This window comes from Rhinolophus hipposideros (assembly GCF_964194185.1).
Source record: "Rhinolophus hipposideros genome assembly, chromosome: X".
NCBI lineage: Eukaryota > Metazoa > Chordata > Mammalia > Chiroptera > Rhinolophidae > Rhinolophus > Rhinolophus hipposideros.
Genome location: NC_138046.1, coordinates 123,669,488 through 123,694,080, shown reverse-complemented (window position 1 = coordinate 123,694,080; position 24,593 = coordinate 123,669,488). Strand labels below are relative to the sequence as shown.

The window sequence follows — 24,593 nt, the reverse complement described above, 5'->3', positions numbered from 1 at the left end:
GACAGCAGTCCTAGAGAACTCAACTCCCCCTTTGTGGCATGTGATAGTTGTCACACCAGTAGCTAAGTGTGTAGAGTTTTCATGTGTCTTGCACATTTTTAAGATGTAATGCACTCTGGCTGCGGTTGTGAATGCATCATTCCACTTTTAAAAGTCTGTGGGTATAAAAGCACTGTTAATTTTCATGTATTACCACTGCAGAGGTGACCATGAATCCTTGAACTTTAAAAAATATTATGTTGTCACATAGCAGAAGAATGTTTTGACAAAGTAAAACTGAAAAAAACGGTTGGGGTTGTGCTACAAAAGGAGACCTGGTAAGAAGTGAGAACATTGAAAAACACTCCCACAAGAACAGCAAAAGAATATTTTTATTATTGTCAGTGATTTTGCATTATCTGTGACAAAAGCTTCCTAAGCGAACCCAAGAGGAAAAGCATTGAAAAAGAATCCATCGCAACAGCAAAACAGACACAACAGAACCACCAAGAATCAGTCTCTCTAACAGTGTCTTCAAAATGCTGCCCACATCTGGTTGGTTAAGTGTAATTCTTATCAAAGACTTTGAGGATCGCCATTACAATGACAAAAGTATGACATTTTCCCAGCAAATGGAAATACAGCCTCTTGAGTTTTTGAATTCAGAGGAAGGTGCCAGTGGGAGTAAGTGTAGTGTTGATCCTGGGACACTTTACCTGAGACCACTCCCATGATCTAGAGAGCACAATATTCTAGTTATTTTTTGTAATTTCATACAATCTGCATTTTTTAAAACCTTGCTCGTTTGCTCATTTTCTTGTCACTGTGTACTCACCCAGTGAAACAAATACTGCCTGAGTCAGGAACCTACTGCATTTCTTCACATGTCCATCGCAAGCACATAGTGGCACCGATCCTGGCACATACTAAATTCTCAATAAATATGGATGGAACAGACCAGAGAGGAGCAGACGAAATGTCTACCCACTCCTTCTAATGCGTGTCAACATTTTGCAAATCACTGGTATTTTGAAACGTACACGATGGTAATCCTCCTGGGAACAGCCAATAGTTAAATGACGGTGTGAAGAATGAGAAGGGTGGCAACCAGTGAGTTACTACCTCTGAACAAATGTGATAAATCAGCAGAACACTGAAATTACAGACAGATCTCTAAGCAAAGTATTCTACGATCCTGCCAATGGAGTTGCTTCTAACTCCATGTACATTAATTTTTAATACCAAGTTCATTGTCTTTTACTGACAGAAAGCATACAGGCACTGCAAAACATCACAACCAACATGACATATATTGTTGGCGTATACAATAACAACTGACAATGAAATCAACTGGACTTCTTCATACTATTAGCCCGAAATACTAAATTGTTCAAGAGAGAATCTGGCCAACTAATTATATGATCATTGTTGAATGGTGACCATAACCTATGTAAGATCTAAAGTAGTAACATATTTAAAGCTACATTCACTGTACTACTTGAAAATCTACAATGTAGCTGAAAAATAAAAATACATCCTGGTTTATAAAATTAATCAAAGGTTTCTAATGTGATTACTGTCACCATTTTAGTAGATTTATATAGATGAAATACACATAAACTAAGAAATTTTTATTTATAGCTGTCTTACAGCACATAGTCTATTAATAGAAGACATTTGTGTTTCGGAGTAGAAATTATTTCTGTTTGATGTTCTGTAGCCATAAAATTAGATAAAATATATCCAAGACTTATGCTGAGAAAAGAAATAAAAAGAAAATTATTTCAAATACCATAGTGATTATTCTACCATGCCCATTATTTATGTGAAAGCTTTTTTTTAAAATGCATGTTAAACACAAATTAAGAACTTCAGTGTCTGTGCTGTTCTAAAATTGGGCTAGAATAGTGTTTTCAAACTATGTATCATGAGCCATTAGTGTATATATAATCATTTCCATGTGTTCTGCTATTTTTTAAATAAAATGGAATAACAATATCAAAAATCATTATATATAATGAGAGTAGGCTCTGTTTCACGGAAATTGTGTTGATATCTTTATATATAAAATGCACGCACTTGCTCCGGCTGTCGTAAAGTCAGGATGTACTCCGAGGACATGATATGGGGGGTTCCCCGCCCTGACCGGGGCTAGCCCTGCTCCTAGCCAGTACTGACCTTCCGCATTCATTCTCCCTTCCATATGCTCTTCGCTTTCTGCCACACCTCAAGGGATCAGAGCCTGTTTGCTGGTGGAATGCTCCAAATCTTCAGCCCCCAGTGATGTGTAGCCTTGCTTCTGCCACAGGAGGTCATGATTGTGTTCTATGAACTATTGCACTTAACTGGTGATGGTAACAGAAGGCGTAACCAAGGGAATTACCTGGGTTTCGTGCACATTTCTCCCTCCCCTCCCTATATGGATAGCAGCAGATCCATGTCCCCTTGTGCTGTAGACTGAATGTACACGCCCCACCCCCCACCTAAATGCATAGGCTGCAATCCTAACCCCAGTATAACAGTATCAGGAGGTGGGGTCTTCGGGGAGATGATTAGATCTGGAGGGTGGTGTCCTTGTGAGTAGGGTTAGTGCCCTTATACAATGGACTGTGGAGGGCTCCATCGCCGCTTCTACTGTGCGAGAATACAGGGAGGAGACGGTCCTCGACAGGCACGGAAGCTGCCGGTGCTGTGACCTTGACCTTCTGGAACTGAGAGACATGACTGTCTGTTTTTTAAGTCGCCCCATCTATAGTGTTTTGCTCTAGCAGCCTGAGTGGACTGAGATATCGCGATAAAGATGGTATCATCCACCCATTACCAGATTCTGCTCAGCCAGTGGAAGGAGCAATCAGAAATGGAAATAAATCGCTCTTTCGGGCAGACTGGTGCTCGGAACCCCCTTGGAACGTCTGCCTCAGGTTGCTCAGTACAGCTTCATTTCCCAACCCCACAACCCTGCTGGGAACTAACTTTTAAGGGCAGCGTGAACGGGACCCCAAGAAGCAGTGTCCCTGATGGCAGTACCCCCAGCGATTGACAGGTGCCTTTTTCTGAAGCAACTCCTGGATTTGAACGGGTGTCATGCTGAGCTTCTCGGCCAGCAGCTCTTCTTCCCAACCCAGGTGAGTGGTGGGTTGGGGGAGATGGTGGAGCTCTCCAGCAATGGACTGTAGGATGTCTCCATGCTTTCCACCTGCTTTGTGAGTGAAGGAGCGGCAGCTACCCTGCACCTCCTCAGGCTTCGTGGGCCTCTCACCAGGCTGTGTCCTGACTGATGGCACATCCTTTTGGTCTTATGTGCTCAGCGGAGCTCCATGAGACCAGGAATCTACACGTGTCCTACAAAGTTTTGTGTAGCTCAAGTCCAGTCTTCAGAGATAGAACACCTCATGTGGCCTGTACCTTCCAGCACGAGACTGGACACAGTTCTAAATCTAAGGAGCCTCTCAGCCTACAAGTATCAGCCTAGGACCCAGGGATCTTCAATACAGGAAGCGAAGCGTCGAATCTTAGTAACAGTCTGACAAGTTTCAGTTTGTCTGGTGCAGTCAGTGGGTGTGAGCCACGGTTGAGAGAAGGTGTGTTTTAAAGTGTGCCGTAAATCATCCTCCATCATGACAACACTCCGTATCACACATCACTTCTGGTATATGGCAATTTCTGTCAAATAAAAATATTACGGTGTGTCCTCATCCACCTTATTCACTGGCTCTGGCACTGTGCAACCTCTGGCTCTTCCCCAAAGTCAAAATGACCATGAAAGGTAAATGTTTTGAATTGATTCAGGACACTGAGGCAGCCATGACAGTGCAACTAAAGACACTCACAAAAGAGGACTTCCAGAATTGCTTCAGAAAGTGGCAAGAACGATGGGATACGTGTGTTTGCAGTGAGGGGCAGTGTTTTGAGGGTGATCAATGGTAATGTGTCTTTTACTGTAATCATTTTTTCATGTAAACATTCACCGCACTTTTTGATCACACCTTGGTATACCGTACCATTTAAAGAACATTCGTAAACACAATGAAATTCAGCCTTAGGTCAATGTTTCATCATTGCAGTTAAAACGCACATGCCATAGCCTGTTGTACTTGAGATATGTGTGTATCTCAAGTGTGTATCTCATGCATATATATATTTAAGTATGTCTATATTCCCATTTTTGAAAAACAGAAAAAAAAACAAGGATTAAGTCGGATATGCTATTATGCAGGGTCGGATAGTCAGAAATGCTTTCTATGGCATGGAAAAGATAGAACCCTATTTTTGCCCCTCATGAAGTCAATCAAGAGCAAGGGAAATTATCCTGAAGTATTTATGTAAGGAATACTTAAATATATGTATTAGAATTGAGTAAGCAAAGCTTTGAATCGTGTCACCAGAGGCAAAATGAAGTGCAGAGCTGAGCGATTACATGGTGAATTCGGGCCAACTAAACTGCCAGTCTGCAAATAACAATAGCAACAATTTGTATTATTATTATTTTCCTGATCTGCAGTAATTGCATTATCCTCCTGCTTCGAGGTATGTGGATAATATCATCAGCGTTCAGTTTTAGTTTGCTATAGCGTAGACACGGCTTAGGCAAGAAAAATGTCAAAACCCTGAACTTCCCTCCTGCTTGGCTCCTCCTCTGTACAATTGGTGGACTGAATCTGAAAGCTTTCTATGAATAATATTTATAAATATAAAAAGGGAAGCAATGCTATGCACCTGTTTTCATACCAGAAAAAAATCAGACGCAGAATACCGGAAATCTGTGTGTTTCGAGTGGTCACGTCTATTTGGAATCATAATTCAGTGCACTGGCCACACGACTGTGTATCTTCCCAGCTTCTGATACACCGGCCACGTTGATACTGTGATTCCAGAATGTAACAGAGTGTGGGTTTTTTTAATATACTGCCTGCTCCTTTAGAGCAGTATTTAACTTTAAAACCAAATCTATCTTCTCTCATTGTCAGTGGAAGCAGTGGGTTACCATAGTTACAAGGTAAGAAGTGATATTGAAAAGAAGAAAAGAAAAACTAATGAAATTTTAAATGACAGACTCGAGGATATTACGAAATTGCCCCACCAGGGAACTGGGAACTTATCAAGCCACCCATCACTGTAATTAGCCTGCAAACATATGGGGATCTGGCTCAGAAAGCGTCTTCAGCTTTTCCGTGTACCAGTTCCACAGCACCTAGAAACGCTGTCCCAGGTAAGACAACGGAGCCTGCTGTGAGTGCCTGTTTGCCATTCGTCTGGAGGCGTGAGGACACACTCTGAGCCCCACAGAGCACGCTCTGTGACTGGCTTCCAGGCGGATTGGGTCCAGCACCCCCACCCCTACTCCATTACCCCAACCAGACAACACCCGGTGCATACAAGTTATGCGCTTTGTGACACGGTCACACGTTTCCATGTTGGAATGTCGCTGCACTGCAGACCTGTCTGTCAACGATCGTTCAACATTCTTCAACGAAAGGGCCCTCCACCCACATGGTCTAAGACCCACACCGGAGGCGCCGGATACTTTTAAAGAATGCAGTGTACTACGTGTGTTTCTGCTCGGGCAGGCACCCACAAGGAATGTACTCAATTATCACACAAACAACGCGCCCGTCAAACGGTAAAAGGTGAAAAATCTAGTGAAACACAGGTGTAAAAGTGAACTGAGAAGCCGTCTACTTCATGTCACCTCTTAAAATGACATATTCAGATTTAACTGCAAGTTGGCTGCCGTCGGAAAAAAAAGACAAACCAGAAAAACACAAATGAAAAATACAAACTACGCAGCTGCACCGTGAGTCTCTGTGTAAGTCATATGAAAAGAGGGGAACGTGGTGTTTACGTGTTAAGAGTTATGTATTTGGCAATTTTAGGAATCGTCACATTGATTTAAAGAACGGTTTCAAATGGTAGACAAGACAAATGCATAACAAGTAAAGGCATGCGATGAAACTGGTTTGTTTCTAGCGGCTTCTTAGTAATTAAGAGTTCGCGCTTGGCGAAGCCCGATAAAAACAGACTTAGGAGTCAGGACAGTGAACGTGGGTTAGTAGAAACCCACACACAACTCGCTGAGCTGACACGCCAACTGCTCAAAACATGGAAGAGCTGACATCAGTATAACTTAAACATAATAAGTAAATGATTCTGGATTTAATTCTTATGCACAACGCTCCTTGGTTGATTTGGTTCTTCGTGTTTTGTAGTAGTTTATCCACTTCAGTTCTTGAAAATGACCCCTTATCACCTGAGTGTATCCTTCTTAATGACATTACCAAGTTCTAATAAAGTGCCTCTTATTTCCCTGCAGCAAGTAAAAATTTAAATACGAAAAGCAATGAAAACTATTACAAAACTAATAAATCTGACAGAGTTACGACACATTGTATTTTTATTTTTTAAAAGATTGAATTAGAAATCTCCATCCAAAACTGTCTGACGTGTGTTTGCATTGTAAACTTAATTTCCAGCATTCTACTCAAACCAGTTTTCTTTAAGTAAAAACTTAATGGCGTCGTCGAAGCCTCGTTGATATAGTGATTCCATTTTCCCCTTGCATGGTGGGAAAAGGGCTTGGTGAAGCCTCACCAAATTGGCCACGGACAGCTAGGACAGAAAGACAGACTGAAGCTTTAGGGGAAGTATACGTTATTTCTGTAACCTCGGCATTCTTATCAGAGATACTCTTAGAGATTTTAACAAAATCAGGAGGAAATATTGAACTTGACTAGTGAACTCCACCCACAGACAGCATGAGGGTGTCTCAGCCTTGGTACCGGTGACATTGGGGGACAAATCATTCTTTGTCAGGCGCCGTCCTGGGCAAGGTAGGATGTTGAGCGCGTCTCTGGCCCCCACCCACTAGATGCCAGTGGCAGCTCCCAGGTGGGACAACTAAACATGTCTCCAGATGTTGCCAAATGTCTCCTGCGTCTCATACGGCTCCCTGTGGAGGACTCGATTAGGGGATCAGTAGTTTACGTAAATTATTCAGTCAGCTCCCGCAGTTTTTCTGCAGTATTTTTACATACTTAATTTCTGCCACCTTTCTAAACAATGAAATGATCTAACTGAAAATGGCCCTGAAATCCTGGCAAGTTTACGGACCCAAAAAGGAAGTGAGGAAACAGGACACACTCCACACACGGGGAATTATTAAACCGTAACAGAATCGCACACTCCCAGACTGCATGTGCTCAGGCCTACATACATGACACATGTGTAAGGCCAAGAAGTGTACGACCGAGAAGACACAACCTGTGCATAAAATTATGTGCGAGCTGCCAAAGTTTCGGGAGCACGTGGAAAATTTCAGGAGATCAGGACTCTTCGAATATGGGCGAATGTTGTAACTCACCGTTATGTGTTGATTGGCGATACTGACATACAGCTCCAGCTGCCCTTTGTCCTGCGGGGAGATGTCCAGCCGTCCACTGAAGGGGGAGATGGTCACTGTCCGGCCGCCAGGCAGGATGGGAAGACTGTTGGTGAGGCCTCCATCCACCCACTTCTGTGGAGAGCAACACCCATCCATCTGTCAGCCGTGTCATCAGCATGCCTTGGCGTGAATAAAATGAGCACGGATTCCCAAGAGGACTCTCCTTCTAATACAACCCATGCCGGGACATGCTCTTGAATGACTATGGGACTAATCTAATTGGGGATTTCTTCTGGACGTAAAACCAATCTTTGTACACACATTGTTTGCCCATATAACAACAGCTTGACAGCATCAGGAAACTTTGCCAATTGTTTCAATTGTTAACTCGATTATTTTCCAGAAGAGGTCCCTGAGTTTTACTGATGACAGTACATGGGTCAGAAGCCATGTGTAATTAGGTCAGGATTCGTTCTCTAAACAAAGTGGAAAGCCAGCTTTACTTTCTCACTGAACAAACCATCCACCGGCACAGGACATTCCATCTTTATGATAAGAACTGGAAATCAGCATTTTCTGTAGCAAAATTAGAACTAAATAGAAGCACAGAAATCCTCCCATTTCCAATGTGGCTGCTGAGTACATGAGGTCCTACCGCCATAAAGAATGGGATATGCTGCATTAAAAACATTACTCAGAAGACAGTCTGTGCTTTCAGACCCAAGCCCAGAGGACAGGAATGGACAGAAGAGGGAAGAGAAGCTTCTAGAAGCAGCTGCAGAATTGTATGCTGAGAAAGGAGAACTGAAGAAACACAATATTCCTCCTTACTCTACTTCTTTCAAGGCAAACATCCCAACCCATCCTGCAACTGATGGTAGCATAAGCAGTTCTACCAATAAACACACACACACACAACTAAGGTCACATTCCCCAAGTTCTTGCTGTCATTGAAAAAATCCTTCAGTTGAGATACAAAAAATAAAGAAAGAAAAAAGTCTGGTAATGGTTGAGAACCCTGACAAAGGAATCTTCAGCGAACCCTGTACACTGCGTTTCACGTGAACATTTAAAATGTGATGTTGAAAACCAAAGCTGTGCTAAATTTAGCACAAAGGTAGTGCGAGGAGGCAGAAATGGGTTAGTATAAAACGCCCTTAACTCAGTTAAAACAGTTCATTCCTTTATTCTAAGGCTTTTTTTTTTATGTCTTTGTTACTTGTTTTTATTTCTAAAGCTTGAGACTAAATGATCGGTACTGCATTATTTACCATGGCCTTGGCCAGCGACCAACTCCCTAAAAGGGAATGAAAGGAAATAGTGAAAACGTGTTGAAAATTTCTGTTGAGGGAATTGCATTTGGGTGGAGGAGAAAACATAGGTAAATTAAAATGACCTGACCTGGATAATTAGTGTATTGTCATTTTTTTAACGAACATAATAGTTATTACTACATAACTGTGTATGATATATATTTTTCTTTTTTTTGCATATTGAACACACATTCATGTGTTTGTGTATCTGATGTGTACATGTAGAGATGCTTGTATGCACGTATGAATGGGTATAAACAGTTTCAAAAACGAGGTTTGCAATAAAAAGGACCCAAAATATCTGGTTCTGTTCCAGAGCTTCCTTCTTTTTTGTTTTTTGCCTGAGTTTTTGGGCATGGGTGCCAATTTATGGAATAGGTTAATACCTAGAGAGAGAGAGAGAGAAAAAAAAAAAGGCACCTTCCAAAATTACCTTTCATATTCTCAATAGGCTAGCTCATGAGTGATGCAAAAATTTAATGCCGGCTGTTCCAGGGAACTGGAAATCCTTTTTCCTAATGGTGTTTGCTCCTGATGGCTTGTTCTGATGGGGTGAATAACGACGGCAGCCATCCAGCCTGCCCAGCGACCAGATGCCTCAGCAGGGGTGCAGCCCACCCCTCAGGCGGGGGCAGTGGCGGGCGTCCTACTGAGTGACTCTCCTGAACCCACGGCCCCAATAAGCACCCGCTCGTTCCGGCTGCCGCCTGGAACAAAACTCCTGGGAACAGTGGTAATGGCAGCAGACATTCCCCACCCTCTGCACTCAACAGGAAATAGTTTCTATGCCAGCGGCTAGATACTTTGCAGTTCTGCATTTCAATACTTTTGACCATGGACTCTGGCTGCACGTCACTGCCACCTCCCACCTCGTGGGCCATGTTCCATCAGCTGGTCTCTGTGACCGTGAACTTCTGGGACTCCAAAAGCGTCCTCAACACACATAACCCAGCTGGGTGGTCCCGGGAGGTTCTGCCCATGTTTATTCAGCACGCAGCGCCACCATCCACGAAGGAAAGGAAGGCCACGTACACATGAAAATTCCTGCAAAATGTTCCCCAAATCAACCGTGCCGTGGGCCCTCCGTGGCTGTCACCTGAGCTCCTGTCCTTTACACTGAATACAACAGTCAACGCATTTATGGTGCACTCCCAAATGTGGTTGTTGCTACAGTCCACTGCCTGCATGCAAACAGTTGCGAGTAAACAACTGTACAAGAGAAAATGAGGACATTTGTGCGGTGGGTGTGGGGTCTGCAGTGGTCGTTCCCTAAAGGTCACTGTGCCCAAACCAGGCTTCACGGGAGCACCTGTTAGTGTGACACGTACTGTATTTGATCAGAAGGCGCTTGCATGCCCGGAGTGAACAGCAAGGGAAGGTGGCGAACTCGCCACAACGCAGAAGGTGGGGGTGGTGGTGCTACCAACCCCGGGCCCGCTGAGAGCAGCCTGCAGGCCGCCTCACCTCTCACTCTCTCTGAGGAACTGGCCTCCTGCCTGGAGAGCCAGCCCCGGGTGGAGAAGAGAGCTTTCCGGGAAGGAAAGCTGCTTCCGCCGCCTGGACAAACATTCGGGTAAATGGGAGATGGAACAAAAGGGGTCTGCTGCCCCAGAGCTCCCCGGGGTGGGATGGAATGACGCTCTCGGCATTGTTTGGGGGGGCACATGTCCAGCTCCCCGATACCTTTTCCCACCCTGACAGCTCACTTCTGCTTCTCGCTGTTTATCGAAGGGGCTGTGAATAGGAGTTTATTAGGAGGAAAAAGCCTTTCATTCCAAAAACAAAGTTTTTAAAGCAGACGTAAAAGGGAGCGTCCCCGTTAATCATTCTCAATCGGGATATCTTGACAATCAGGTGCCAGGACCCCTGCACTTGATTCCCCTCCCCCCCATTAACAGAAATAAAACTCTTTTTGAAAAAAACAACAACATATAAACTGATTTGCAGCCACCCGAATCATTATAAAATGGGATTCTTCAAAGGAAACCTTTCAAAGCGGACTGATGGAGTCCGTCAGTTGTAAGAACATTACCTGCCCGTTGTACTCCACCGGTTTCAGTCCTGCGTAAACGGGCACGAAACTGCTCGCTAAGAGAACCTAGGTGGACACAAGAAAGAAACAGCTCATGAACTCACACACCAGAATCCATGGTATTCGCTATAACAAATTCTAATTTTTTTAAAACCAGAAATGCACGATGAAAAGAAAATCAAGAAATGCCATACGTGTCGAGTCCACAATGGGACCCACTTGCATAGACGGTCATATGGTTTGTATCTGACTAGACCCTCAGGAGAGACGGGCAAATCCGAGTGGTCTGACTCATTGGACGTCACCTGAGCCAAATGGGCATTTTAATGGGGGACAGGCAGGTCAGTGCAAGATTCAAGTGCAGTGGAGTCTATATTCCCGAGTATGTGCAGGTTGCAAATAGACGGTTTCCGGTGTGGTACCCCACGCTGTAAACATCCTTTCAGACGTGCACTCACGTTTTGCAGGGGAACAAACTCCTCTGGTTATTACAGGGGAACGAGGTGGCAGCTCGGGGATATCCTAAAGGATGTCACCAGGATGTCGCGAAAGGAGAACACTTTTTATGCGCTGGTGACATGGTCTGGATATGTAACGAGACAGTGGCAGGTATGGGACCCCAATTTTTATTTCTCTTCCATTTAAAAAGTCGAGAGAGACCGCCGTTGAAAATACTGCCATTTCTTCCCACAGAAGTTGGGCTTGGGAGCCTCCTGGACACGTACGTGTTTTATTTTGCAGTGTGACTTCTGAATCACGAGGGTTCTCTTTGGGAAGCTAGAGCATTAGAACTGAATATTTAAGCGACAATCTTGCCACCGACATGCCAAGACTCTGGCTGTTCACCGTCAGCGTTCGTGATATTTTCTTCCTGCATGTATGATTTGGAAATGGACGATGGCCCCCAAACTGATCTGTGAATCATCCGTACGAATGACTGGGCTCTCAGAAGGCATTTTCCCCAAAGAAACAGTATCATAGGCATGATGTCTGAGGCAGCTCTCCAAGGCTGTTGATTCTGAACTGAGACTAAAGGACAGACCCAGCCACCCACCAGCATAGCACAGTTTCTACGAGAAAATCCTCTCGGGGTTGGAACGTCACAGTGGGGACCCATTTATTTCTGCGTGTCCTGGGTGCAGCAACAGGTTTCTCGTGCAGGGGCTTCTCCTCTCTCTAAGCTGTCTCCTGGCCCCTCACAGCCAAAAGCCCGCCGAGGGGAAATGGTCTGTGTGTCCTCACACCCCGGCCAGACCCCTCCCTTCTCCATGGGAGTCAAGACCCCTGACGCATGTGTCCACTCCCAACGGTGGCAGCAAGAAGAGGACTCTAACATGGTGCTGGTGGCATGCTGAGTGCCAGGGGACAGGTCCTGCTTGTGACCGCAAGGGGCTCGTGACAGGTGGCCCAGATCGTCTGGGACATCAGGTTGGGTAGTACCAAGCTGAGTGTGGGGGAAGGGTACAACACAAGGACGGCACAGGAAAGAAGGAAGGAGGTGCACGGGTACCCCGTCTCCGTGATGCCAGGCTGGGGCTGGGTGCCAGAAGAGGCACATTGCCCAGGGGCCCACTGTGAAATGAGCACGCAGGTTACCAAGCATGGTAGCATGTGGACAGCATTAAGACAAGGTATGACGGTACCCTGCCTAAGAGCGGCCAGCCGTCTACAAAGAAGCCTCCTTGTAGACGTGCCCGTACTCAGGCGTTCATCTCAACACCTCGGCGTCCGGCAGGCAGTGTGACAGCCTTCTACCAGGCAGGAGTGGCTGTCCCGTCACGGGATGTGTGGCAGGCAGCTCACCGGGGAAGACGCGCTGGAAAATGAGCAGGCCCAGCCCCTAACGCCTCGGCTCGCTGGCAGCAGTGACCACATCAGTGGTTTGAGTTGTTCAGACAAAGGCTGCTTCCAGTGATGGAGACCACATGAGACGTCACTCGGCCATGTCGTCCGCTGGCTACCCCTTCCGATAAACCGCAACCACACACCCGAGGCGTGTTCTGCAAGCCCAGAGGGGCTATTTCGTGAAGTTCTTCAGCCATATGCACCTCTGCACCCACAGAAGGAGGGGTGATGGGTGAGCACACACTTTGTGAAATGACAGTGTTGAGAGGTCTTTAGAGAACCAGACCCTCTAACTCTGACCATTTGTTTCACTGCACAGCACACACATACGTGTCCTGCAAAATAAAAAATAAGAGTGCCTGCGCTTAGAACCAGAATTACGCAGGCTCTTTTTTTCTCTGTGTCAAAGTCTAATGGAAAGTTCACAAGTTAATGCCGGGGTTTCTTCTGAAGTGCTTGGATGAAAAAACGCTCTGCAATTACTTCCCTGCAGATAATCACTGTTAAGAGTCCTGCTGAATGACACAAAGAGTGAGCTGAACTGGAAACTACCTGTCACCTCCAAATCAAGGCATATGTTCCATCATCGCTCACTCTCCCTTTCTAAGGGCTGGCGGTTTGTATATCAACCAAGTTAGCGGGAAAATTAGCTTTCGACAGCAAAGAACTGAACGACACCTCTTATTCGTAGTCAGCATACTGCCATTTTCTTGCAAGCACATAGAATTGTCTAAGGAAGGACGAGAAGACTGACATTCTCAACCGGAGGTGTCTTTCCCACGGGGACATTTACCAATGTGGGGACAGTATGGGTTGGAAACACTGATGCCAAGAGCAGGAACCCACCTTCTCGGCGGTGCCACTCAGCTCAGCACTTTTGAAGCATTACACGTGTGTTAAACTGTTGAGATTTGGGGTTCATTTCATTCCTACGAAATATGCAATGATAAAAATAAACGTCACTGACTTCCTGTAGCAACTGTATAAAACATTGCCAAGTGTGTATGCAACACACTTCCGACAAGCTCTCTTCATTCCACATTTTACAGAAAAGGCGTGTTTAGAAAGTGATGGGGCCTGGCTTCCTGAGAGAATAAATTCTCAACAAGTTTCATTTATGCTGAAAGTTGACTGTGGAGTTTAATGAGAATATGGCTGTTTACTCAGAACCTGCTGGTGCCGTTTGGAATTCAAAGTCAGATTCAAATTTATCTCCCCCCAGTCTTCCCAAGATAATGGCCAATCTGTAATTCCGTCCTTAGATCACCTCCAGGCAGCTCCACGTGAGGAGAGATCTCGCTGCAGGAGGGTCTGGCTGTGTGCAGGGAAATGTAGGACATCCTAGCAATGGGGACGGTGCTTCTTCCCACGAGGGACACCATCGTGTATGGAAGCTTTCCGGGCAGATAACATCAAAGGGGGTTCCTGCATATCGGTCAGACCATTTCAGGCCACGTATGGGTGTCGGTTTGAAACCTGAACAATTCACTCATGTGTGCTCATTCAGACAAGCGGCAGTGCCCCCCCCACCCCCCGCGGCATGGTCCATTTCAAGGTCACGTCTGCTCAGCGGTGGCGGTGACATGACTCTTTGAAACATAGGATTTACCTCCCTGATTACGCTCTGCTGAGGCTAATGTTAAAATGCGCTTGCATTTCCTGATTGCATGTTTCCTTCTGGGAAAATACATAAATAAATCCCAGAATAAAATCTGGAATTTCAACAAGTTGATGTGTAACACATACACATTTGGACTTTCAAGGACAAGGTGTAAAGGGGATCCCAACGAAAGGAACCTCAGATAATGTATGTGGCTCTGATCCGCGGCTCCCCGCAGCTGGGCACACTGCATGCTGGTTGCTGTATGGTCTAGGGTCCTGGGGGGTGGGCAGGGCGGGGTGAGGATGGCCCCGTCCCTGTGGCTTTGCTGGGCACGGCTCTAGTGGGGGTCTCTGCAGTGGCCTTACGCTCACTGGAGCCCTGGCCCTCTGGGCCTGTGATCGGAGGGGGTGCCCTGGCGATGTCTGAAGCCTCTGGGATCAGGGCATCCCTCCACTATCTTGGACAACAGGTCCTGGCTTCTGTTCAGAGGGCCGGCTCACGTCCTCGTCAGACGCCTATGTGACCACATGGCCCCACTCCTTCTGTTCAGAACAGGCTCTCACTGTTTTCCGTAAGGACGGGCTGAGAATGTTCCAAATCCTTCGGTTCCGTTGCAATTTTGATGAATGAGTCCATCGTTGAGTCATTTCTCTCTTTCTGCCTTTCAGTAGAAGCCGTGGAGAGACACCAGCCCACTCCCTGAGCATGGCTTACAAACTGCCTCGTCAGATGCCCAGTCTCATCGCCCGCTCACACTGGGGGGACGCCCGCTCTTTTCCCTTCCTTGTGCTACCGACGTTCTGCTCAGGACTGCAGACGGGTACTCTAAGAAAGTGGACGCCCTCTCTGCAGCTCCCCCTTTTCCTTCCGAGCCCTCCCCAGAATGCAAAGGGTAATGCAGGATTTTTCTACTAGGCGCCTCCAGTCGCTGAGTTTCTGCCCACCCCCCAGTTCTAAAGGTACTTCCACATGGGTGGGTATTTCTTACAGCAGCACTCCCACTTCTCAGTACCAACGTCCTGTCTTAGTCCCTGAGGGCTGTGCTCACAAAGCATCCTCAACCAGATGCCTTAGAAACAATAGACATGTATCTCTCACAGTTCTAAAGAATCAGCTTGTCACTGTTCTCACATGGTGGAGGGGTGAGGGGCTCTCTGGGGTCTCTTTATAAGGGCACTGACCCCATTCATGAGGGCCCCACCCTTATAACCTCATCTCCTCCCACAGGCCCACTGCCTAACACCGTCACACGGGGTAGCCAGCCACTTCCCCAGCTGTCACAGTTGGAGGGTAGCACGCTGTTCACAAGCAAAGATGGGAATTAAGGGGCCAACAAGTTAAACGTGTAAGAAAAGATGAGCTTTACTCAGTCCGCAGAGAAGAAAGTGGCAATCCACAACGTCAGACCCACGAGTACGTGTGCTTTCTTCTTACTCATTCATTACGTACTAACGATCGGCTACAGGCAGCATGCATGGGGGTTGGTGTTTAAATACACGTGTGCATGCATTTTTCAACTGACTCTCCGGAGCCCCCCGGATTCGCTTCTTTCCGTGTCCCAGCTGAGAAAACAGAAGCTCCAACACGGTAAGTCCCAGAGGACACTGTTGGGAATCAGAGCTGGATACGAACACCAGATGAACAGAAAGCAATAATGCAAGGCACCATGAAGAAGGGACGTAAAAGCACACGCACACACGCACACACGCCAGAGGCATCCAGTTGGATTTTCAGGTACCTAGACACCTGTCTATAATAAAAGGCATGGTGAACTGGTGGTTAATGAACAGCACAGCATTTTTAAAAAATTCAACTAGTTAGTAATAAGCGAGTTCATGATGAACAGACACACACAATGCAGGACGGCTGTTAACGACCACCAGTATTTTGGACCTGCCCACATTCCTCTACGGCTCTCAACTAGAACTGGAGCTAGTCCACCTCCGGGTTTCGCCTTGACCGATCTGTCTCTCTGTCTCTCCCTCTCATCTGCAGACTTCCCGCACAGTGGAAGGTGAACCCGAGGCTGTGTGCAGAGCCAGCCCTGCGAAGTCCCTGGAGACTCGAGTTACCCCTGGTGAGCACCTCCTCTGCTCTCGGCTTTAGGAACTCAGAGCCCTGCCGTGTCTACCTGAGGACGTGGCAGGTGGCTTCTTCCCTCGCTCCCCACCGACCCAGACCGTCCGAACAACCATCCTCACGCAGCAGCACCTCGTGCATGCTCTCATGGGCCTCTGCTCTCCTCAGAACACCTAAGCTTCATACCGCCACTACTCACTACAGGCTCTTGCCCTTTCTCCTTCATGGGTTTTCCCCTTGTCTCGTCTCCTTCACCCAGTCTTGTTCGTTTGAACTAACGGCTTCGTGAGTATTCTGGGCATCTATTTCGTACATTTTTAAAGCTGCCATCTGCTATCAAGGCATTGCGCATCCTTCCTTCTTTTTTGTGCGCTTTACTAAACATTTACAACGCTTCTTCTATAAACTACGATAACTGCTCATTATTCAATTATTCTCCTTACAAGGTATTATACATTTGTGTCAACGATTTCTCTTCTGTTCAATGAACTCAAGTAATCACACCAATTGTCTGAATAGTTATTATCCAAAACAAAGGAAACTGGAAAAAAAAATCACATTTAAGTATTGCAATAGTTTGCTGTCGCTGCGAGAGAAACTACCAGAAACGTGGGGGCTTAAAAACCACACAGATGTATGACCCTGCAGTCTGGAGGCTGGAAGCTGGCCTGTGTCTCGCAGGCAAAACCAAGGTGCTGGCAGGGTTGCCTTCTTCGCAGCGGCTCCGGGAGAATGGCCTCCTCGCTCACTGAGCTGCTGGCAGAAGCCGGGCCGTCCGGCTGCAGCACTCGGTCCCCTCTGCCATGCGGGCTGGCAGTGGGAGTGGGCTGCAGCTCCCAGAAGCCTCTGCTGTCCTCCCGCGAGTGGTCCTGCATCTCAGAAGCAGCACTGGAAACCCAGGAACGAGCTCCGGTGTTAAGGACTCGCATGCTTGGTGTGGGTTCCCCCAGATTATCCAGGATCATGTCCCCACCTCAAGTCCCTTCCCTCAATCTCATCTGCAGTCTCATCCCTTTCACCACGCAAGGTGACACGGGCACAGGCGCTGGGGACCGGGCTGTGGATGTCGCTGGGGGCCATTCTTCAGCCAGCCACGTGCCCACTTAAAAGGAACGGAAAGGCGGGTATTCTCTCCAGTGTGCAGTGTCATCAGGAAGAACGTCAGACCCCTGGACGGCCGTCCCAGCTAGTTTATTCTGTCCAGGTCCCTGAGCATGTAGGTCCAGCGTCCATGTTCGTCTCTTGTGTTGTAAATCACGCCGTTGTAGCCGACGCCACCTCAGTTCATTTATTTATTCATCCATCTCCATTCACTGCGCACAGCCTGAGGGAGGTGGCTGGCGTTAGGGCGAGAGCGGGGGGCAAGACACAGCAACCCTGCCCCCTTGGAGCTTCCATTCTGGTCGAGAAAGAGACAATACAACCTAAATAAGGAAAGCAGGAACCTACTCAGTGAGCTCCACAGTGATAAGGAAACCAGGATGGGTGTAGGGACCACCAGGGCTGTGCCGCTGCTCATCGGGTAGCTAAGGACACTCAACGCCGGGGAAGAATCTCCGTCACGTGTCGTGACACAATGACACACAGCCTTGGTCCCACACAACCCAGAAGCGGTATTCCAGCACACTGAAAACCTTATGTATTTGTCCTGGCGTCAACAGTTTGTGACAACGCAGCCATGGATGGACCCACTTCTCCCTTTATATTCTGTACGGCTACATACGGTTATAACAAGACGACAGAAAAGTGTCTTTTTCTAAGACAGAACGACTATTAATGCATTAGCGAGAGACTGGCGTATTCAGTCCGCCGAGTACAAATACTCTAATCTCTTAAATCAGAGTAATTTTACTTGTCAGTTCAACATTTCATTAGGTATTTCACGTGACAGCATTCAAATAGTGAAAGTCGAACAGCGAGATGTGATAGGAAGAATCAAGGCATCTGTCATCTAACTGAGACGGACTTCGAAGGCTCATGCTCAGTCCGTCCCCTTCTGCATCCAAACACACCTTCTCCCTATCACCTGAAGCCTGTTATGATTCCCACGAAAGGAAACGGAAAGCAGAATTGCCCAGCTCGTCTAAAAGTGCATCCTTTCCTTAGCCAGCACTGTCATTTATAATCAGACGCCCAAGTACAGTTCCCAGAGGGAATGAATCCTCAACCAACCAACTTTCAGAGGTGTTTGGAGACAAAAGCCTCAACTCCAAAGGGAAGAAAGAAACCGGGAGCATTAGATGGACAAGTCGAGAGCTGGGTTCCGGAACCTGTTCCCATGGCAATCAGTGTAACCTCGAGTCTGCCACAGAACATTTTTCCACCCCTTGTCTTCTGTTGGAAGGACATTAAAGGGGCAGTAGTCAGAGGTGTCCTGCCTGGTTTCCAGAAACTCTGGGGAAGGCCTGAACGAGACAGAAGCTTTATTTACAGTCTCACAGCAGCAGCCAAGTGTCGTAGTAGCCACACGCATTGAAGGAACTGCACAGGTGACCTGCTTCCCAGAGTCCAGGTGAGCGTGGGGACGCCCACCAGACAAATGGAGCTGCGTGTCTCGACATGGTGGACCCATACATCAGCACGGAACTCACTGGGCACTTAGCATCTCCTAGGCCTGACAGGAAATGCTGGCTCTACGGGAAGCGGGAGCGCTCACTGCGCGGGAGAAGCATTTACACCAGGCTGCTGACTTCCTCCGGCGGGAAGCGCGGCCGTGTTACCTTAATGAGGTCCTCCCTGGAGGAGAAGCTGCACACCAGGTAATTTTCTCGGGTCTGGGTGTTGGTGATGGAGACATATAGCCGGTGGTGGGCCAGCTCGTGGGCGTTGGGAGGCAGAATGGATTCCATTCCACTTCTAAAGGGGAGAAAGGGCCCGGGTCATTCACCTTTGGTTACCAAACGCCTTGTACATGTTTCAGAAGAGGGAGGGCCGAGCTGCGCCTGCCATGGGTCAGAGCGTGTCCTGGACACTGCTCTCACATGCTTTGGGGGCACACGTACCCTGTACTGTACACACATATACCTCAATCGGGCCATGAAATCGTAGCCAGGTGTTACTGCCCCGAAAGACTGCCTCCGGATTTCCTCAGCAAACGTGTAGGTAAATGCGTTGCATTCCTGAAAGAAAATTAACAGGTGACTACGTTTTGTGAAAAAAGTCATTCTGGTTCAAGAACGGTGGGCTGATTCTACACCTTGCACCTGGACCCTAGATACCTGACGTCAGTCTTTGGAAGCCACACTCCTCTACGCGTGCAGCAACCTCCCCCACCTGGCCTGGTCCTGCCCCACCATTCCTGGTCACCAGGCAAGCTAAGTAAGGCTTCTCTCAGGTCCAACCTTTTCTATTTACATCACTCAAATGGCACTGCCCACGTGTGGGAAATCCTTGAGGGCTCGATTCTAATTCAGCGCATTCTCACAGTCTCTCCAACAGCCAGCCTCCTCTCCCACCCAATTCCGTCTCAGCAACCGCACTGATTACTAAGGAGGACCCCAGCATCAGAGAAAGGGGTCCTGAGGCCTGTCATGCAAGAACCAAATCAGAGGCTTTGTGGATCAGGTTTGGGCACCGGTATTTCGTCAAGTGTCCCACAGGGCTCTAATGGCCACGCAGGGCTGGGCTCCATGGATGCAGGCTCTGTCAGCTCATGTTCACCTAACCCTGCAAAGTGGGCACAACCACCCGTTCGACAGGTGAGAAAGCAGGCTCGCAGAGGTGACGCATCTTCCTGAATATCTCATCGAACATGAGAGTCAGAGCCAAGATATGAACTCAGGCCCGTCTTTCAATCATTCATTGATTCATTGATTCATTGATTCATTCATTCATTTATTCATTCAGCAACCTCCCAGGTACCAGCCACTGGGCGCGTCATGGGGATTGCGCGAGAACGAGAAACAGAGACCCTCTGCCCTTGTGACACCTGGGAGTGCCTCAGGGGGTAGGTCCCAGTGTTGCTGTCCCCTGTGACGGAGGCAGACTCAAGCTCCCGCCTCTCTCCAGAGAAGTCCACACTGTTGTCCCCAGAACATATGTGACTTTACAGGGCAAAGGGGACTTTGCAGGTGTGATTAAGTTAAAGATTTCCAGAGGGGAGACAGTCCTGGATGACCCAGGTGGGCCCAAGGTCATCACAAAGGTGCTTAGAAGTGAGAGAGATGCTATGTGTATGGCTTTAAAGATAGAGAAACGGGCCACGACCCAGGACATGCAGGCAGCCTCTAGAAGCTGGAAGAGGCCAGGAATCAGATCGTCCCCCGGGGCCCCTAGAGAGAGTATGGTCCTACAGACACCGTGTTAGCCCCCCGAGCCCTTTACAGACCTGTGACCTCCAGAACTGTAACAGAATGTGTGTGGTTTGAAGCCACTAAGCTACGGTCATTCATTGCAGCAACAATAGGAAACCAGTAGAATGGGCGCCAACCTCCAACCTCAGGGGTCCCCGAAGGCTTCCCTCCAACAGGACACATAGGCTGGGACCGGAAACATCATAAGGAGTTGGACGGGACATGGAGGTGGAAGAGGGCGATGGGCAAAGACAAGAGGACAGGTCAGAGAGGCCAGAGGCTTGAGCTCAACCTCTGGGTGCCCAGAGAGGGCTTGTGAGGCAGGCGAGGTGGCCTGGACCCCATCCTGAGTCAGCGGGAGCCCGGGGTGGGGGAGGGGACGTAGGGGACTGAGATCATTGGATCTGTGTTGGGGGAAATCAGTCGAAGTGCTATAAGATGTGTGGATTGTAGGCAGGCTGCAGATGGAAGCTTCTCAGTGAGCAGTGCCTGTGCTCCCCAGCTGTGCGCTTTTTCTGCTAAGCTAGACTGCCCACTTCGCCCATTTTCTTGTGTTAATTTTAGTCACACACACACACACACACACACACACACACACACACACACACACACACGGCCCTGACCAGACTAGAAACTTATTAAGGGATGGACTCACTCACCCTGGGTTCCCCACTGTCTGACACCATGCAAATGAGGAGGAAAGACTTGCAGCACCCAGCTCGTAACCTGTCAACGTCTACATCTGCGTACCACCCAAAACATGCCGGCATCAGGTGCTCCTCGTAATTATACACGCATTGCTCAGAACTAGATTAATTACTCTCATATTTGTCGCACGACCACAAAGCGCACGCACGCCATCAGCGAGAACAGAGCTAACGGGGATTGGATTGGGTAGAAAGTTTTGCTCAGAAAACTCAAAGCCGTCCTACAAGCTGCGTGTTTCAATGGCTGAAGAGAAAATAAACGAAATAACCTGAAGTCAAATGGCTGAACGTTTATTTGGCAAAAGGAGCCTGAGAATGCCTTAGGTAAAACAGTCATTTCCCAGCTTCTAACGTGAGCAGCAATAGACCTACTCTTATGTCCCGCCAGCGCAATTAGACAATACAACTGGGTGTCTAATTTGTTGAATAGTAAGAACAGGTCATCTGATTTAAGAACCTGGAGATTCACGTCTCCGATTCAGGTAAACCGTTGCATATCTGAGTATCACAGAATCCCAGGGAAGGGGCTGTATTAGTGCAGTATTTCCAGATCATGTTAATTCTAAATCACTCTTAGTACATTTCAAAGTCTGCTGTGCATTCCCAAACCGCATCTACCCAAGTCCAGAGCTCAGGATTTGCCCCACCGAAAGGAAAGACTGCACTTCAGTGGAGGAAAGGACCCCGCGGCGGTAACCCCCGATTCAAAAAGAAAACAAAGTGTGGGAGGGAAGCAGCTTGCAACTCAAAGCCTGTGACTGCTAGTTTGAGGAGTTTCCACACTTCAGGTTCTCCTCCTGTGCAATCTCTACAGCTTTTAATCCCCTTTTTTTAGCTCCCCACTAAGCAACCGTACAAAGACTAGAAGAAAAGATAACGTGGATTTCTGAGTACTTGGCCTCATCTCCAGTTTCTGTTTCACAAGGTGCTCAGCATAGACTTGAAAACAAGAGTTCTTTCTCCTGTGTAAAATGCAGTAGTTTTAAAAACGGAAATGTGACATACATGTATTCTTGGACGGGAATTTATTGTTCAGACCCACTTGGGTATGTAATTAACAGATATAATATTCTCCAGCTACAGAAGCCCGCAAACGTAACATTCCTGTTTGGGAGCAAAACACAGATGTTTCAGGCATACACTTCATTCAATGAAATACTTAATGAAGGCTGCTTTTTATTACTTCTGGAGAAACTGCTCGGCTTCAAGGTTTCTTCGTACTGTGAGAATGGAACAAATCAGATTCTACTCTCACTCCACTTAATAGAAATTACAGGCCCACCTTGTTTTCGATGTATATGCCTATTTGTGAACAGAATTATGGGCCACGTGTTTAAGGCCTTGACAACAGGCCCCAGCTCTCTTCTGAGGATCAGATAAGGAAGAAATATCCTTTGCTTGCAAGACACAGAGCTGGAAACAGAGCTGGAATCTGAAGCCTCAATAAACATTCAAGAGTAAAACAAGGCATTATATTTCCAGTCTCACTGTCACCCCAAAATAGTCTTTTCCAAATCCACAGCATAGACCTGCACTGATTAAAAAATTTCAGAGTTTTAACCCTTTATGTTTCCCAGGCGGAGGATTATTTCTCTGCAGTTAACGTTCATCCTTGAGTTGACATTCATCTTTGCTGGTCCGCCTTACTTTCCTGCCTAGGAACGCATCCTAGTGACGACTTAATTACCTGTATTTTCTCGGGTGCCGTTAGCAGGACAGAAGCAGCCAAGGATCCTGCAGAAGCCCCTGCAAACGCCTTCACCTGCTTCAGGAGCTTCTGGCCGTGTTTGCAGAGGGCTGATGCTGCCCCCAAGTGGTAAATGCCCAGAAACCCACAGGCTGCAAAGGACAAGTTGATGTGCTTCATTCCAGCTGCCAACCTGGCGACACAAAAACCAGAACAGCCGTAAACTGGGATATTTATTCCCCATGCTGGGGAGTCACGATGCTAAGCCTTTCTATTAATGCACAGTTCTGTTTTAATGCACAGTATTTTCAATATTTCAGACCTTTTCAATTAAGGTCTAATTAAACAGCCACCCAAATCGTTCAAGGAAACTTTCCCCACTTGTCTCCTTGACCCAATCAATCGTTTTTATTATTTTTTCCCCTCTGACACCTTCACCCCAAGTTCTATTAATTTAAAAAAAGTTCCAACATTGCATATTTGTTCAGACTACACAATCCACTATCTAATGGCGTGGCGAGAAGCAGATGGACACGTTCCAATTGGCAAGGCTTTTGGTGTGTTTGGTTGGTCTTTCAACTTTCCAGGGGAGCGCTACCTTCTGCAAAAGCAAACTCATCCGACTCGAGAGCGCATCCCAAACGAAGCGTGCATTTGCTCGTTGCAAGTGCACGATTACAGGTCAAAGACGTCCCCGCTCCTTCCCGTCCCGTTTCCATTCCAAGAAACCACACGTTTGGTAAAGCACGGATGCCTACGATTAGTCAATAGGGCAATAAGCAATTATTCAACCATGCAATGTATTTCCTAGCCAAGCTTCGCAGCAGCCTGAGGTCATCACTGGCGAGGTCATGACTGGCGAGGTCATGGACTCTGTACTGATGCACCTGGTTGGGGTCGTGCCGGAGCCAGCTCAGCATTTGCAGCCAAGCCCGGGTTTGCGTTTAATTTTTGCAGAGCGGGGGTGGGGAAGGATGGTCGCTCTGCAGGTGGCAGGCCGAAACCGCGCATGCTCAGTGTGCACCCGCCGCCATACCAGCCTCGGGCGCCCGCTGCTACTGCGCACGCGTCCCCGGAGCAACCTCTGGGGGCAGAAGCCCGCCCCCCGCCCGCCCCCGCCGGCCCCTCGCCCGCCCCGCTCTGACCCTCCTCAGCCCCGCGCTCCGCCCTACCAATGCAGGCCTGCCGCACTTCCGTGAACACGCCCCGCCCCCTCGCCCGGAAGGCGGGGCCGCGCCGTCACTCAATGCCGCCCCGCCTATCAGGGCCGGAGCACGTTCGCCGTGCGCGGGTCCAGGCAGGTCCTGCGGAAGGGGTTGGGGCGGCCCTGCGGCGCGCGTCTGTGACGTCATCGCGCCGACGCGGGCGTCCGCTAGGCCCCGCCTGCTCTATTTAAATGGCTGGACTCCAAGCGGCGCGCACGCGGCCGCTCCACCCGGGCGTCCCCGAGTGCGGGTAAGATGCAGGACTTTCGCGTCTGCAGGCATATTGTCTTCGGACACCTAGGGATGCGTTTGAGTGCCTGTGCGCCGTTTAGCGCCACCTGCGGGGCGGCCCTCACCTGCGAGCCCGCTGACCATGAACGACCCTCCGTTGCCGCGCACCGGAAGTGCTCGGCGCCCCGGCGTGTGTTTTCCGGAAGTGGTTCCTCTCCTTTTCCCCTCCCTCGGGGCGGTCG

General features: G+C 48.0%; 1 protein-coding gene across 7 annotated transcripts; it reads right to left on the bottom strand.

Moving 5' to 3' along the window:
* Positions 1-359: 359 nt before the first annotated feature.
* On the bottom strand, positions 360-24,524 carry PNPLA4 (patatin like domain 4, phospholipase and triacylglycerol lipase). 7 transcript variants are annotated; one of them, XM_081041985.1, is made up of 8 exons: positions 24,088-24,466; positions 23,514-23,669; positions 22,916-23,108; positions 19,254-19,348; positions 18,950-19,085; positions 10,703-10,768; positions 7,337-7,489; positions 6,053-6,585 (listed from the first exon to the last, which is right to left on the bottom strand). In XM_081041985.1, the coding sequence occupies exons 3-8, from the start codon at positions 23,093-23,095 to the stop codon at positions 6,454-6,456; spliced, it is 762 nt and encodes a 253-aa protein (XP_080898111.1). In that variant the 5' UTR covers positions 23,096-23,108; positions 23,514-23,669; positions 24,088-24,466; the 3' UTR covers positions 6,053-6,453. The 7 variants fall into 7 exon arrangements, with proteins under 7 accessions (XP_080898113.1, XP_080898110.1, XP_080898111.1 ...); XM_081041987.1 differs by lacking the exons at positions 6,053-6,585; positions 23,514-23,669 and adding an exon at positions 360-3,642; XM_081041984.1 differs by lacking the exons at positions 23,514-23,669; positions 24,088-24,466 and adding an exon at positions 23,952-24,020 and having other exon boundaries at positions 5,820-6,585.
* Positions 24,525-24,593: the final 69 nt, after the last annotated feature.

Coding starts and splice junctions, on each gene's coding strand:
- PNPLA4 (XM_081041986.1), bottom strand. CDS start 23,095: ATGAAGCACATCAACTTGTCCTTTGCAGCCTGTGGGTTTCTGGGCATT. Junction 19,086..19,253: donor GATTTCATGGCCCGATTGAG/GTATATGTGTGT, acceptor TCTCCCCTTTAG/AAGTGGAATGGAATCCATTC. Junction 10,769..18,949: donor CCAGGGAGGACCTCATTAAG/GTAACACGGCCG, acceptor GTGTCCACCTAG/GTTCTCTTAGCGAGCAGTTT.